The 15,935-nt window shown below is 49.0% G+C and overlaps 1 protein-coding gene across 7 annotated transcripts in view; it reads right to left on the reverse strand.

The window, feature by feature from the left end:
- The window catches only part of SNX29 (sorting nexin 29), a 413,174-nt gene that overhangs the window by 317,956 nt on the left and 79,283 nt on the right, over positions 1-15,935 (reverse strand). For all 7 annotated transcript variants that reach the window (XM_036411104.2, XM_036411105.2, XM_045571684.1 and 4 more), the window contains 2 exons: positions 12,509-12,584; positions 10,736-10,818 (listed from right to left, as the gene is read on the reverse strand). In XM_036411104.2, coding sequence (XP_036266997.1) covers positions 10,736-10,818; positions 12,509-12,584 — 159 coding nt within the window. The remainder of the gene's footprint in view (positions 1-10,735; positions 10,819-12,508; positions 12,585-15,935) is intronic.

A 15,935-nucleotide genomic window follows, 5' to 3' on the forward strand; every position in this document is an offset into this window, starting at 1 on the left:
TGAGGATTAAAGCCCAAAGGTGACATTTGCCTTCACAAAGAAGGCCATTCCCCTTTATGAACTCCGGGAAGATAGCCACAAGCCTCCGGGCACTCACACAACTCCCATCCCACCCCTTTCCACCCAGCCGTGCTTCCTACACTGGCTAACACCGGGCCTAGAGTAGAAAACGGTGTGGGCCACATGTCAAAACCAGTGTGTTTATGGAACCCAGCTCACCTGCCAAAGGGTACCCAAAGTCAACTAACAGTCAGCATGTTTGCACAGGGGAGAGTCATCAAGGGGAGACAAAGATGCCTGCCTCTGACATCAGAACAAATAACAAGACCGGGAAGACACCAGAAATATTCAGAGAAGCAGACTCAGAGATACAGAGAACCTTTGGATGGTCACCAGATGGAAGGGTGGCTGGGGAATGGAAAGAGGAAGGGAGTAAGAAGAGCAAATCGGTGTCACAGAATAATCATGGGGTGTAAAGTGCAGCACAGGGAATATAGTCAATAATGCTGTAATAATGATGTGTAGTACAAGATTTATTAGGATGATCACTTCGTAAGTTATATAAATGTCTAATCACTATGATATACACCTGAAACTAATATAATATTGTATGCCAACTGTAATTGAAAAATAAAAAATTTAAAGAACAACAGATGTGAGTCTGTCTTCGAGGAGCTCACTCTCAATTCATTCCCACAGAACACTTTTTAATTACTTCGTGCTTGCTGGAACTAGAATAAACAGTTCATTGAGGCATCCCTTCATTCCTTCAATCAATGTTTCTGGACCAACAAATCCATGTCGGACAGGATTTTAGGCACCGGGTACACAGAGTGAATAGAGGGCAAAATGCCTGTCCCCGAGAAGACAGAGAAGTAAACAAGGAATATACTTAGTCATAAAGGCCTCGGGCCTTGAGTCGGGACATGAAGAACTAAGTGGGCGATGTGATGAGGGTGCGGGAAGCCAGTCCTCTCAAGCAGTGCTGGGGAAGGAAAACTTCCTTGCAGAGGGACACTCTAGCTCACATGTGTCAAACACAAGGCCCGCGGGCCAAATCCGTCCCGCCAGGCCTTGCAATGTGGCCCACACCGTGCTGTCATCACTGCACTCCGCTGCGTTTCCATCACAATGACAGTTTATGACTGTTCAGTAAACCATTTGGCCCGCGATTTAGGCTGGATTTTAGATTTTGGCCCCTTCTCTGATTGAGTTCGACACCCCTACTCTAGCTCATCCGGATGCTCCCCCCTGAGGGCTCAGCATTCCAGAGAGACGGGTCTGAATCCAGCTCCCCACATCCTAGCATAAGGCCTCTACCACAGCCTCTCTCAGCCTCCATGTCTCCAACTATAAAACAAGGCCAACATTCCCCCTTTGCAGGGGTGCTGTGGAAATTAAGTGATAATATAGGCAAAGCCTGGTTCACAGTAGGCAAAATAAATGAGGTGTCCCGCCCAGCTGCAGTGGCTCAATGGTTGAGCACCTACCTATGAACCAGGAGGTCAAGGTTTTATTCCAGCTCAGGGCACATGCCTGGGTTGTGGGTTGGATCCCCATAGGGGGCATGCAGGAGGCAACCAATCAATGATTCTCCCTCATCATTGATGTTTCTATCTCCCTCTCCCTTCCTCTCTGAAATCAATAAAAGTATTTGGTGTTTTTTTTAATGAGATGTCCATATTATTCATCTCTTCCAAGCAGTCCTTGAAGGAAAATCTGGAATTGCCCTACAAATAGGTATGAACTTAGTAGTGGATTTGATATGTGGGAACCGGTAGAGGTCATCTGAAAAAAAGCCAGGATGAAAACGTGAGACCAGGCTCTAGAGTTCAAGGGATTTGGGCTCACAGCTTGAACCCTAAGGGCTACTGAACAGGCTCAAAAATTAATCTCCAGCCGAAACCGGTTTGGCTCAGTGGTAGAGCGTCAGTCTGCGGACTGAAGGGTCCCAGGTTCGATTCCGGTCAGGGGCATGTACATTGGTTGCGGGCACATCCCCGGTAGCGGGTGTGCAGGAGGCAGCTGGTCGATGTTTCTCTCTCATTGACGTTTCTAGCTCTCTATCTCTCTCTCCTCCTCTCTGTAAAAAATCAATAAAATATATTTTTTTAATTAATCTCCAAAGAGGATCTCCAGAAATTATTCCAGAAAAACTGGCCTCCCTGGAATGAGGCCACTGCCTCACACCCCAAGATGATGAGAGGACACTGGACATTTGCACTGACTCTCTCACTGTCCTAGGTCCTCGGCCTGGTCCTCAGCCTCCCTGGGCAATGGCCTGACTCTGAAGAACAAGAGGGCTGATGCTCATACCAGCTGTGGGAGCTTCTAAGTTCTTGGTAAGGCTCCAATCCCGTAAGGTGCCTGGTTCAGACACAAGTCTGCTGCCTTCCTGAGTTAGTGCACTTAACCCTCAGGATGTCCCTCAGATGCCAGTGTGTCTTCATCTTACAAATAAGGAGACAGGGCCCAGAGTCTGAAAAGAAAAAAAGAAGGCAGGGAGAGAGGGAGAGAGGGAGGGAGGGAAAGAGGGAGGAAGGGAGGCCTAGGAAGCATTGGAGCTGGGACCTGATCCTAGGACAATGGCTCAAGGGTCCAGATCATCGCAGGTAACCTCCCTGCCTCTGCTCTCTTGTAGCACATAGCACATCTATATGAACTATGGGTGTCAGCTCAAGGTACTTAGGGCACCAACAGGGGGCTGTGAGGAATCCCCACCTGCGAGGCACAGGGAGGCCTTCTAGAACCACTGGTGCAAGGAAGGCCAGCAGGGACGGTGGAGACCTGAAGAGCGCACTATGAAACAGATAAAATAGCCTGCCTGGCAAGAGCAATTGGGAGAGAGCAATCACTCCTGCTTCAGGCCCTGCCTGCTTCCCACTGCACCGGGATAAAGTCCAAAAGCCCTCTACAGCATCCGCCCAGGCGGCTCTCCCTCTCACCTCTGCCCAGCTGCACTTGCAGTCTCTCATCCTCAGACCTTAACTCCACTGTCACCCAAAGAAACCCTTCCTGGTAACACACCTTAAAGCAGCAAACACCCCCCACCCTCCAGCCCGCCCCACCCAATGTTGTGCCTTTCTAGCACTTGTACAGATTTTCAAGGGCAAGTTCACGTGCCTGTTAACACCACTGCTGCCTGTCATCTCCACTGGCCTGGAAAGCACGGGGCGTAAACAGTGTCTGAATGGAAGAAAGGACCCGGCAAAGAGAAAAAGAAAGTAAAAAGAAAGAGAATGCACTTCATCAAGAAAAGCACTCCCCAAAAACGTGCTAAGAAGGTAGATGGTATGCTAGGTGCTCCAATCAATCAATCAATCAATCAGTGGAAGAAACTTCTGGAGGAGGCTGTGTATGTTTATGGCATAGATCATGGTGATGATTTCACAGGTGTATGCTTATTTCCAAACTCATCAAGTTATACACATTAAATATGCTCAGCATTTTGTATGTCAATCATACCTCCATCAGTGTTTAAAAGAAGAGCAGAAAAGCACTCCTCTGAGAATTCTAAAGGCCATCACCTCTCTCCCACGCATCGGCCCTCTCATCACATGACTACGAACAGTTCCCTAGAGCTGGGGACAAGCCCTGCCATACAAACTAGGGAGACTGAAGACTGGCATCCTTTCTAGGTCTCAGGACAAGTGGGACAGTGTCTAGGGCTTCAAAGAGCACAAGGCAACACCCTGGCCCTTAAAGCGCCCTCTGACCTCAGAGGGGACCCCCACAACATGGCACCTCCCCCTGGCAACGTACTAACACTCCCCACAGCTGCCCAGCATGGACCCCACCAACTCACCTGGTGCAGCCCATGAGACTTTCTGCTGGGCAGCACAGTGACACTACCAGGTCCGCTGCCAAGACCAAGCACACGCCCCTCGGCGCAGCCTGTCCTCATCTCAGCCTGTGGGGATGTCACCCGCCTTTCCCAATCCCAGGCCTCGAGGGACAAGGTCGGAACAGGCAAAGGCAATGCTCGCAGCTCCTGAGAGACCTCCCTGCGGTGACACCAGTGCAGGACATTAGAGCCGCTGCCCTTCAGCTCCTCCTCCACCAGCATTTCAAAGGCAATGGCAGAGCTACCGAAAATAGCCAGGCCGCCAGGTTAGCCCACAAACAGCAGAAACTGCTGCTTCCCAACCACATGGACGCTGAGAAGAAAGAGAGGACAGCGTTGGGTTTGGGAGCACAGCCCCAGAGTTTGGCTTCACAACCTTGAACACTGCCTTCGGCCCCTGCCTCAGAGGCTTTCCCATCGGTACACAGGCCCAGTGATGCCTGCACCTTGTGGGTGCCTGTACAGCCAGGATGACTTCAGAGAAGCACCTAGCAAAGGCTGCTGCCTTACCATCTCATGACTGTTAACCATCAGCATAAGTATTACCGGCCACCAAGAGCCCCCCTTAATGCCATCCTATGAACCACATTTGTCAGTCTTCAGGATCACTCACCCTGACTTATCACAGCCTGCTGATCACATAGACCCATGTACTCCCAACCAAAAGTGGACACATTTGTTATTCCAAAAAGACTCCACGCTCTGGGCCAGGATCCGCCTCCTCCGTGGCATTTCACATCACTTCTCTCGCCCCACCCCATCCGCACCCTCTGAGCCCAGATTGGGACCATGGGACTATTTTATACAAAATTTAGTTAAAACAATTTTGCCATAAATTAAGTTCAAAAGAATGCCAATAGTTAAACAGAATTGGGAAACAGAAAATAAAAATTTTATTCATCATAACATATGGTGTTTGGAGTAAGTCAGCTTAAACAGCAAATGATGAAGAGCTATTCTGTGCCAGTCCCAAGGTGGCATGAGAAGAATCACAGGTATTTTTAAAGTCTTTAGAGGCTAACAACATGGGTTTCTTATGTCTAATCTCACATCAAAAGTAGATGACTTTCTTTGGTTTCAATATTAAGCAAACTTCTTTTCTATTTACCCATTACAATTAATATTTTGGTATCATAAAAGAGAGATAAAGATGTTTGAGATAAAACATGAAAAAAGGAAAAGAAAGTTAAAAGAATTTGAAAAATTAAAATCACTGCTTTCTGTTTTATGTAGATATGAAAAGACAACCTGAGGTAAAATTCCCTAAACCATTACAATGAAAAACACACCGAGATTGCAAACAGGTGTCCTAATCGGGGGAAAGATGGTGGTGGGGAGAAATTATAGGGCTAGCTCCTGGGCCATCTATCGGGTGGCACGGTAACCTGGCACGGCATCTCTGGAGTAGTGGAAGGGGGTGAACTGGGAGGCGGAGATGCGGCCATTTGCATATAGTGGCTGTGTGGATAGGAGGCCCGGCTGCAGTGTTCTGGCCTCACTACTCCTCAGTGAATCTTAGTCCATTCAGCTGCTGTAACAAAACATCACAGACTGAGCGGCTTATGAACGAACCACAGGAATGTACTGTTCACAATTCTGGAGACGGAATCCATGATCAGGGTGCCAGCGTGGTCAGGTGAGGGCTCTCTTCTGGGTCACACACTTCTCACTGTGCCCCACATGGTGAAAACGGAGATCTTTGGGGCCTCTTTTATCAGGGCATCAATCTTATTCAGAAGTGCTCCATCCTCACGACCTAATCATAACTCAAAGGCTCCTAATCCCATCACATTGGGTATTAGGATTTCAAAGTCTGAATTTTGGGAAGGGACACAAACACTCAGAGCCAAAAATACTCCTAAAAATAAGCAAGTTTGGTATGCTCATCCTGAAAGCCTAGCATCCTCACTCAGAATTCCTTCCTTTATTTATAAAATAACTTTTTAAAAAGGAACAATAAGTGTAAGGCTTCCAGGCCTGGATGCCCACACATTGTTGGCACAGGGCTGCATGCCCTGACTGGGTGATGGTGAAGCATGTCCCCTTAGGTAATCTAGAAGTGGGGAAAATAGAAGGTTTTGGAGTCAGAAAGCCAGGTTCCTCATACACTTCACCACTTAATCTACCTGGGAACCATGCTTGTCACATAGATGCTCAATAAATATTGGCTGAATGATATCCTAGCTGTGAGGTCGTGGATAAGTTACCTCACCTCACTAAGTCCCTGTTTTCTTACACAAAAAGAATATTACCTGCACCTCAAGATGGCTGGGGGCTAAATGAGAAAATGCAACTTGAAACACCCAGGCACAATCCTTGGCACCTGTGAACTCTGCCGAAGCAAATTATTACTTTACTAAGTATTGTTTTTACACAAGGTGTATTAGGCCCTCCTTTCAGCCTCCTCGTCAAGCCAAACCACACAGCCACATGAGCAGCAAAGAACACCTGCTTTAGTCCCACCCCTCCTATTCTCAGGTCCTCTCCACATCAGCAGGTCACCCGATGGGAGAACAAAAGGCCCCACACCAAACGATATAAACCTACAGTTCACACCAGGGAAACATCCCACAGAAATGCAGTCACACAGCTACCAAGTGCCATGTTCCCGATTCTAAGTAGCAAAAATGCATAAAATGTTAGCACCTAAGGCTGGTGAAGAGTAAAGAAACTGGCAGCTGTCACACTCCTGGCAACACATTACCTGAACACAATGGCTGCTCACAGACAGCCCAGAAAGGCAGGCCGGACTGTGGTCCACTGGCCCACAACCAGGAATTTGATGCAGAGGAAAAGGTGTGCAAAAAAATAATAATAATGATGGGCGGTAGTCTTAGAATGCACTTACTACAAGCTTGGAACTTCTCACTTTTTATTTACAATGAATTAAAAAAAACTCACAGAAAAAAAAAAAAATTTAAACCTGATGACCCCCCCAAAAAAAATAATCTGGTAAATTCTAATAAGTAAAGTACTAGGCTATTATGCAGTCATTCAACAGAATGAGTAGGAGATGAAGAAGAAAAGGATTCTTTGAAGTCATGGTAAGAAAGCAGGAAGGTTTGACTTTGGGTGATGGGCACACGGTCAATATAGAGATCTTGTAACAGAAACTCACACTGAAACCTATACATTAATGTTGACCAATGTCACTCTAATAAATTTAATTTCTAAAAAAAATGCAGAACACAGAATAAGCACATTGATAATAGCTAATAGTGACTCTTGGCTCTGATCCGAATACTCTAAGAACATCACAGCTGATCCTCGCAATGGCCATCAGAGATGGGTTTTCATCTTACGTTTGGACAGGGCAGCAAGGCACTGAGAGGTGAAGGCCACCCAGCCGAACCCGGAACCCGACTGCCTGGCTGAGGGAGCGCGCTGCTCCCGTGAGCACCAGGCATGCCAACTCCAGCCAGGCACAACCCTCACACCCAAAGCCAGACTGCAGAAACGAAGAGCCTCTGAGGCAGGAGGGCAGGTGTTCTGGTTTGCTCAAAACTGTCTTGACTGCTCCACTAAATAGATTTCTTAAGTACCAAAGGGCCTGGTAGGAAGACAGCAGTAACGAGGGTCTGCACAACCATCCTCTTGGGTGCTAATAAGACTATCTGCCCCAAACGCCAGGACCAAGCGCTCTGCCATTTCAGAGCTGGCTCAGGCTGGCGGGGCGAGGGGGGGGGGGGGGGGGGGGTGCTGGGTAGAGGCTCAGCTGCAGGACAGGGCCCAGGCAGCCACGGGCACAGAGCGCTAAATGACGTGGAGAAGCCACTGGTGGGAGGTGGGGTCACAATCCCTGCTACGGGGTTTCTTTGCCTGGTTCTTCTGGGGTTTGCAAGAGTCAGGCATCTCTGGAGTGGAACCCTGTGTGTCACAGGCTGGGATGTGCACGTCATTTGAATTGGGGTCATTCTGGGGCACGGATCCTGGAACACCCTATGTTATGACTGAATCATATTCCTCCAAAATCCCCATGTTGAAGCACTCACCCCCAATGTGACTGCATTTGGAGGTGGGGCTTCAGAGGTCTTTAAGGTTAAACGTGGTCGTAGGGCAGGGCACTCATCCACAGGACTTACAAGAAGAGGCAGAGACAGCAGGGGTGCAGGTGCACAGAGAAAAGGCCAAGGAGATAGCTCTTCCCAGAAACCTGCCTTACTGACACCTCAATCTTGGACTGTCAGCCCCCAGAACCGAGAGAAACAGATGTCTGTTGGTTGAGCCGCCGATCTGTGGTTTATTATTATGACAGCCCGAGCAAACTAATGCCCCCTGCTTACCCAGACAGACGGCTCTTCTTTTCCTGTGATGACACAGGAGGTGGGGCAGGAAAGGGGTACACAAGCCAAAAGCCCCTCCACTCACAGTTTCTAAGCACCCTGATTTCTCAGCCAGAACACACACAGGATGGATGACAGTGCTGCCCCATTAGGCTCCCTGAAATTCACAGCCTCCCATATCCACACAGCAATCCCCACACACCACACTGACAGATATGGAGTGTCAACATGTAGACGCAGTGACCTATTCCTCAGAGATTCAACTGAACACTCTGGACATGGCAAGAAATAATAAAACGGGGCTTATGTTTTTAGAAAACTGCATGAGTAACAATAAGAAAAATGGCTTACAGCCCTGCCATCAGCAGAACCATTCAGAGCAGACTCCTCAGTGAACACACACGAGCAGGGCCAGCAAGTCCTTCGGGGACAGAAGGAAGACCCACGGTCCGCGGTCTCTGTACATCCCAAAGAGCAGTGACAAAGCGAACCCTGTACCTGAGAGGCGGGGCTTCAGTCTGCGGAGCAGGAACCTACTTGGCAGCCAAAGCTGGGACAACTGGGCTCCTAGAATGAGGAGCCATGAAGCCTGCTATTCATGTCCCCAATCTCAGGGTCCCTGTCCTCTTCAAAACAAATGCAAATAAGGCAAAACCCGTGTTCTCTAGATGCAGAGTCATGCCTCACCCCTACATGGAGGTGTCCCCACAGAAACAGAGAGCATCCTGTGCTGCAAGGACAAGGTGCCCCATAACAGTGATCAGAGATGCCAGCCCCTCACTTCTCCAAGCCTTTCGACTGCTTCCCGGGAAGTGTCTGAGGTCAGCAGAGGACAGCCTACACCCTCCCAATGCTCTCACCCACTGGCCTGTCTTTCCCACAATGGTCTCAGTCCCAGCCGCACAGGCAGCATCGAGGTCAGCTTCATAACACGGTTGCCTTCTCACTGTCTTCATCTTTACAGCCACCTGCTATTTAAGTCAGCCCATTGTGGCTCTCCAGTCACTGTAATCATATAAACTTACCTCTTTAAATAAAGACTTGTACATTTTTCAAGTGTGCATTCAAAAAAAGAAAGGAATTACAGGGTAAGTAATAGTACCATGGTTAAAAAAAAAACAAAACTTAAATTTAAAAACCAGCAACCTTCGTGTTCTCCTAGCCCAGTGGTCGGCAAACTGTGGCTCTGTTGACTAATGCGTTTGCCAACCACAGTCCTAGCCCATGTCCCACATCCTGGGCGATCTATAAATACCTGCTCGGCTGAATCTAAGGCAGCGGAGCGTCCTAAAAAACTACATGCTTTCTCTGTACAAAGGGAGGCAGGTCATTCCCACCACACCAACCTCACAGCATCTGCTCATGGCCTTCTTCACCCCCAGGTCAGAGGACACTGGCTGCCCCCAAACGCCACTCTTCCTTCCTTAGCAATGACAGCCCTGAGGGGGTGGGGCACGCTGCCTCCCAGGCCACGCCACTGGGGTACGTGGCCATCCGAGTGGGATACGGCGTACCTTCTAGGAAAGGTCCTGGCAGCAGCCTTTGTGTACCATGGGCCCACTCTACAGTCTGGTGATGCTCATGGGCCTCTTCTCAGGAAAAATGTTTTAAATTACATAAAATAAGACGCATGATTACAAAGCAAACAGACTATATTGAAATAGAATTATGAAAATGCAAAAAAAGAAAAAGAAAAAAACCTGGCATAATAATATATAGGATTCTTTATTATCTATCACATTCAAAAATTACCATGTTTTCAAGCAGAAATGACACTCAGACTCTTTCATGCCACAGTTGTTGCAGGTGCCTGTGACATTTTGCATCTAACCACTTCCTATGATTTGCTGCTGTTTCACAATTAAGAAAATGCTAGGTTTCCTATAGGCTAGGAGGAAAAGCTGTAAATTTTTTCCCATGTAAGTTCATACGGTTGCATCCTACCTGTGGGAATGGAGGCGGTTTCTCCTCTGCCCCCGCTTCCTTCCTGCCCCTGGGACAAGAAAGGGGGGCAGGAGTCCTGGCCTCTGCCCACCCGGAGCCCACGCCAGCCCCACCTGCCTCTGGGCAGACCTGCCTGGCACATGAAGACAAAGCAGGCTCGTCTTGATTACGTAAAGCCACTCAGACCTCCTCCTAATTACTACTTCTCTGACACTTTTTTCTAGGTGGTGAGGTTGGAAAGTTTGAACTTGATCCCAGCAACCTTCATTAATCTTTGAGAGAGACAGGCTTCCTCACTTAGAAAAATTACTCCTCCAGAGCGACAAAGGAAATGCAACCAATCAACCCTGTTCTAGCTGACAGCCTTCCAGGAAGCAAACCCCAAAACCCTGAATGAGAGAAGACTGCCCCTCTAATCCAGCGCTGCCCCACTCCTGGAGCGTGTCCTGGGAAGTGTGCACAAGTCCACACATCACATGCAAGCACGGCTCAGTGAGCATGCAACCATGCACCACAGTCAACATCCACCCCAGGGATGCACACTCCTAACCTGACCCCACACTTCACAGCACAGTCGTGTAGGAGCAGGCACAGAGGCACCGCGGGGACGCACAGGCCCAGGAGTCATCCCAGCACTGCCGGAGGCGACTCAGAAAGTACTTACTAATTGTCATCGACTCGGGCACTGAGGCGGAAGGTAACAGGCTGCTCAGAGGACTTCCTTGGCCTGGAGGACTGGCTTCCACGCTGGGAAAAGGCAGGCAGAAAGAGGTTACACTCAGTGACTTCAAATGCACAACCTCACCATTCAAACACTAACTGGTGTTAAGTTTATTCAGCTATGCCTACTACAAGGAACAGAAGGCAGCCCTTGGGCTTACAGTCAGTCCTCATTATTTGCAATTCCTGACCACAAATGTACCCGCCCACTAAATGTATCTGTAACCCCAAAATCCACACCATGGTGCTTTCGTGTTCTCTGCTGCATGCGGCAGGGTTTCCAGATGTGTGTGCTCCCAGCTGGCACCAACAAGGTGAGCTCTGCCTCCATCTTTAACTCTCATACTGCCAATGTGCCCTTTGGCGGGTGACTATCGCCACATTTTCACACTTCTTGGTGATTGTGCTATTTAAAACGCCCCCTAAGGGAGGTGTTAAAGGGCTGTCTGGTGTTCCCAACCACCAGAAGGCTGGGATAGCCACTGTGGAGAAAGTACATGTCAGGTAACCTTTTGTTCAAGCAGGAGTTACAGTGCTATTGGCCATGAGTTCAATGTCAAAAAGTCAACAATATATGTTAAATGAGGTGTCTTAGAACAGGAACAGACAGAAAACAAAGGTATGTACTGGCAGGCTGACAAAAGGCCTAGAGGCTCACAGGAGCCCAGTCTTCTAATTCCCGAGCAGTGGTTCCACCTTCACAGCGACTGCACAGAACACAGTCACCACAGATAATGAGGACCGGCTGTATAGTTACAAAGAATTTTCAACGTGGAAAAACAGCACATCTTTTATGAAAACAGCAGGGCTACAGTGTGGTTAAAGCACACATGCATGTACATACGTGTACACACACATATATATACACATGTACACACATGCTCGCGTCCACACACACACACACACACACCACTAGGAAAAAAAGAACCAAAATATCAACAATGAGACAAGAGTTGGGAGTTAAAAGTGGTTTTTTCATTTCATGCTGCATTTTCCAATTTTACTAAGACAAACAGCAAAAAATGACGCAAGTCCTGGATGTGTCAGGCAAACCCTTCCTGACACTGTCCTGATGGGTACGACCTCCTACAGACAGTGTGGTCTCAGGGAGCACAGCCCCGCCCCCCAGGGAGAGGCCACAGCCCCAAGCAAGGTGTGGGGCCATCGTGGCTCCCAGCTTGGAGCTGAGCTTGCAAATGAAACACCAAATTAAAACCATGACGAGAAAGAAGGAAACACGGTAACAGCAACAAGGACCAGACATAAGAGAGACTTCACTGTGCCACCACACAGCCAAGGACTTTGGGCAATTCAATGTATTGAGATAATTCAATTTGAAAAAAGAAAACTGATACAGCACTTACTACTATAGCCAAAGTAAGCACTTCACAAACATATGATATGTAAGTGGCTTAAATATTATATAATATTAATTATTCAACATGATCAAATATTAAAATTAGCAAATAATGACAGAGCGGGTACCCAGATTTGGCCCCAAAAGTGCACAAGAAAAGATGATATGCAAATCCTATTTCTTACAGAGTCGCTCATGCCCTTCCACACCTGACAACCCCATATTTTGTGATGTTAAGTTAAAATTGAACACAATATGGCCTCGCTCTTCAATCCTCGCAGGTGCTCTCCTAGCTTTAAAAAATAATAAAATGCTGAATAAAATCCAACCCCAAAGGCAACCTGGTTTCTGACCACCCACCTGTACCGAGGTCCAGGCTCTGGGAGAGCATGGTCCTTGGGTCCTGTCCCGTTCTCCAGGCTTCCGAGGGGGGCATCTGGGAACAGAGAGCAAACACAGAGAGAAGGTCAGGTTTCTGTTGTCATCTCACTTTCTCCATGAGGCAAGGACACAGGCAGACAGCACAATGGCTTATCTGCTAGACAAGTTGACTTGAAAATTTTTTCCTCATCGCTACACTGGGTTTTTGTCTGCTACCTTTTTTTTTTTTTTTTTTTTTTTTTTGTCCATCTCAGATTTTGCATCAGTCACTGATACAAGGCCCCAACCTTTATTACCTTAGCCAGCTGGAATTCCCCATCAACTCCATATCAGGGCCAACCTCAGAATCAGGGAACAAAGCTTTCTGTTACACAAAACTGCTCCTGCCTGTAGTGGCTCAAGATGGACACGAGAGGGCAGCACAGTCTAATTACTGACAGAGTCTACTCGGGTCAAAAGGAAGTGACCGCCAATTTCTAAAAAGCCACTTGCTGCATTCAGCGGCATGTGGAAAAGGCATTTGGAAGAGGTAAGGGGAACATCTCTGGTTCCCTAAGCCATCCACGACAGCCTCCTACATCTCATTCCTTCCGTTTCTGCCAGTGTCGTCCTGCTCAAGACCCTCCAGCTCTTAAGGGGGTTCAACTAAGGGACTTCTATCGATAAAAGGAAAAAAAATGTTTTTTCACCCTGCTGACACCATCAAGCTACTCCACATACTCCTACTTCCTTCAAGAAGTTCAAAGGGGAAAGAGAGTGTCTACTTCACCGCCTCCCCTTTCTCATACCAGGGTATTGTGGTTAGTTTAAGATTGAGGGCTCTGCCTGAGCTCAAGCCCTGATCCCAGCTTTAACTCAGCAAGTGACCTATGCTCTTTGTGCCTCAGTTTCCTTATCTATGAAATGGGATGACTCTACTGCCTACCATACAACACTTAACGCCTACCACATACTAAACTGTAACATGTGTAAAACTCAGTGAGAATACTCAGTGAGCCTGGGACTCTCATCTTCCCAGGAAACTGGATTTGCCCTCAAAGGACCCAAAGAGCACTTCCCTCGGCCCCCTCCTACATTCCTCCTTGAAGCACTCCTTTCTCAGGCTTCATAGCAATTATCTGTGGTCCCCCTCCCCCACCGTCTTTTTCTCTGATTCCTGAGCAAAGGTGTCCCTGAATCTCAGCTCTGTGGCTTCTGTCCCCAATAAATCCAGCAGGTCTTAGCTGCAGACTCCATTCTGGGAAGGTGACCATGCTCAGCCCTTGCCTCTGGCTAGGACGTGAATCTTGAATCCCAGCCCCACATTTCTCACTGCCTACCAGAAATCTCCACTGGGATGTCCTACTGGGCCACCAACTGATCATAACCTTCAAAGCCACTCTTCCTCTTCTGTCACCACTTCCCACTGGCAGTACCCTCAGAGCTTGGCATTCACCCTCCCTCCCATCACAGAGCTAGGAGTGCCCACACCTGTCAGCCCCCACTAGCTACCTTCCACTCCTTGTTTTCCAACCGTTTTCACCCTCATCCAAAGGCTCCAGACCTTCTAGGGGTGTCCTGCAGCAGGTCACCTCAGGTCACCTCACCCTCTCTAACCTGACTCACACAGCCGTCAGATTCTGCTCCCTGAAGCAAGGACAGGGGCTCCAACATACAGAAACCTGTAGTTGGAGTGAAGGCCACCATCGCCCACCAGCATTCCGGATACAACACCGACGGCCCCAGCCGATTTCCCTTAATGATACATGACCATGACAACCCCACATTTTGTGATGTTCATATCACAAAATGTGATGGGCTGACAGTTGTAGTAAGCTGAGGCCCTGGAGCCACAGAGCAGAGTCAGAGCACTCAACTGCCACACCCCTTCTGAGGAAGGTACTGCCACTACTTTATTTTATTTTTTAATGATTTTTTTATTCATTTTAGAGAGAGGGATAGAGAAGCATGCCTCCTGCACACCCTCTACTAGGGACCAAGCCCTGGCCTGGCATCTCCCTGAGCTGAGCCCCTCCCTCACCCCAGAAATGCAGCCCAAAGCACGGCCCCTGATCCATAGAACCGCCCCTTCCAAGATCCAGAAGGATAATGACTCTGTGTTCAGGGTCCCCTTCTCCACCGCTTTCTCCCTCCCACGACTTAGCTACCAACACATCCACCTTTCTCACCATGTCCCTCTCTCCGTTTATCCTCTGCTCTCCCTCCCTTTCTCTAATACCCCAAAGGCGATGACAGCAGAGGCACTAACATTTTCAAAGATGATGGGAAGGTCTAAGGGAGGAGCTCCTGTGTGCAAACTCACCACCAACGACATGAAATGGCTCCAGGCCTGACTGAGGGAATATATTAGCATCACTCAATTAGGGGGTGTCGACCAGGAGGGGCACTAGTCAGAAAAGGAGGAAAAGAAAAGGAGCCTGGGAAAGGAATTGCGGCCATGCTGGGTGTTGCCTAGGGGAGGGTCCCCCTGCAGGCAGGCCGGTCTCAGCGCTACCTGGACCACATGCCTGCCATGGAAACGGAGCATCATGCAGGAGAGACTTGATGCAATCTGGCATACACTCGGGTGATGGGTTCCCCAGTGTCTCCACGTGGCCCTGGATGAATCTGCCTCCCATGCATGCTCCCGTGGCACTTGTCCCTCGGCTGTCACATCGTCCAAGGCTGCTGAGAGCTCTGTTACTGTTCTCGGGGAAACAGCTGGCACACTGGCTCCTGGGCAGCCTCTCTGGTGAGGGCAATCAGATGCGCTGGAGCTCGGGTCCCGTCAACAGTGACAAGACAGCCTCAGGTCTGCGAGGACAAAGGCCGGAGGTGGGACTGTGGGCAACCTGCCAGGGGATGTCTTCCCCTGAGGATCCGCCAGGCTGGAACTGGCCAGGGGCTACTTCTCCTAGAGACACCGTCTACAGAAAGCCCAGAGGAAGGGAGAATGCCCAGCATCTGACAGTTAGAGGAGCCCAGTTAGGAAATGAAACAGCCACTGTAAACAAAACAGACTGCATAGTGCATGCACCTCTCAGCCCAGCAATACTTCACAGCCCAACCGAAAGGCACCCCCAGGCGGAGTAGGGCAAGGTGAATGGGGACCTGGGTGGTGACCTGGAAGCCACGAGCAAACCCTAGAAACTCCAGTACTCCCTGCACAGTGGCAAGTACAACAGTGTCATCCAGCTCAGAAAGCCAGCAGCTTCCTGAGCAGCTGGCAGCCCCGTCCGTTTCTTAAACCTGGGAAGACGTCAGGGGTGGGTTTGGGGGACCATGGCCTCGGGGACCTGGTGGTGCTGTGGGGAAGTGCCAGGCACTGAGTCCTCGGGGACCTGTGGTGCTGTAGGGAAGTGCCAGGCACTGAGTCAGCTGCATGCACTCCCACTCCTCTGGGCCAGCTGGGCTCCTGCACATCCGT

The sequence above is a fragment of the Pipistrellus kuhlii genome, unplaced genomic scaffold, assembly GCF_014108245.1.
Source record: "Pipistrellus kuhlii isolate mPipKuh1 unplaced genomic scaffold, mPipKuh1.p scaffold_m20_p_4, whole genome shotgun sequence".
Taxonomy (NCBI): Eukaryota; Metazoa; Chordata; class Mammalia; order Chiroptera; family Vespertilionidae; genus Pipistrellus; species Pipistrellus kuhlii.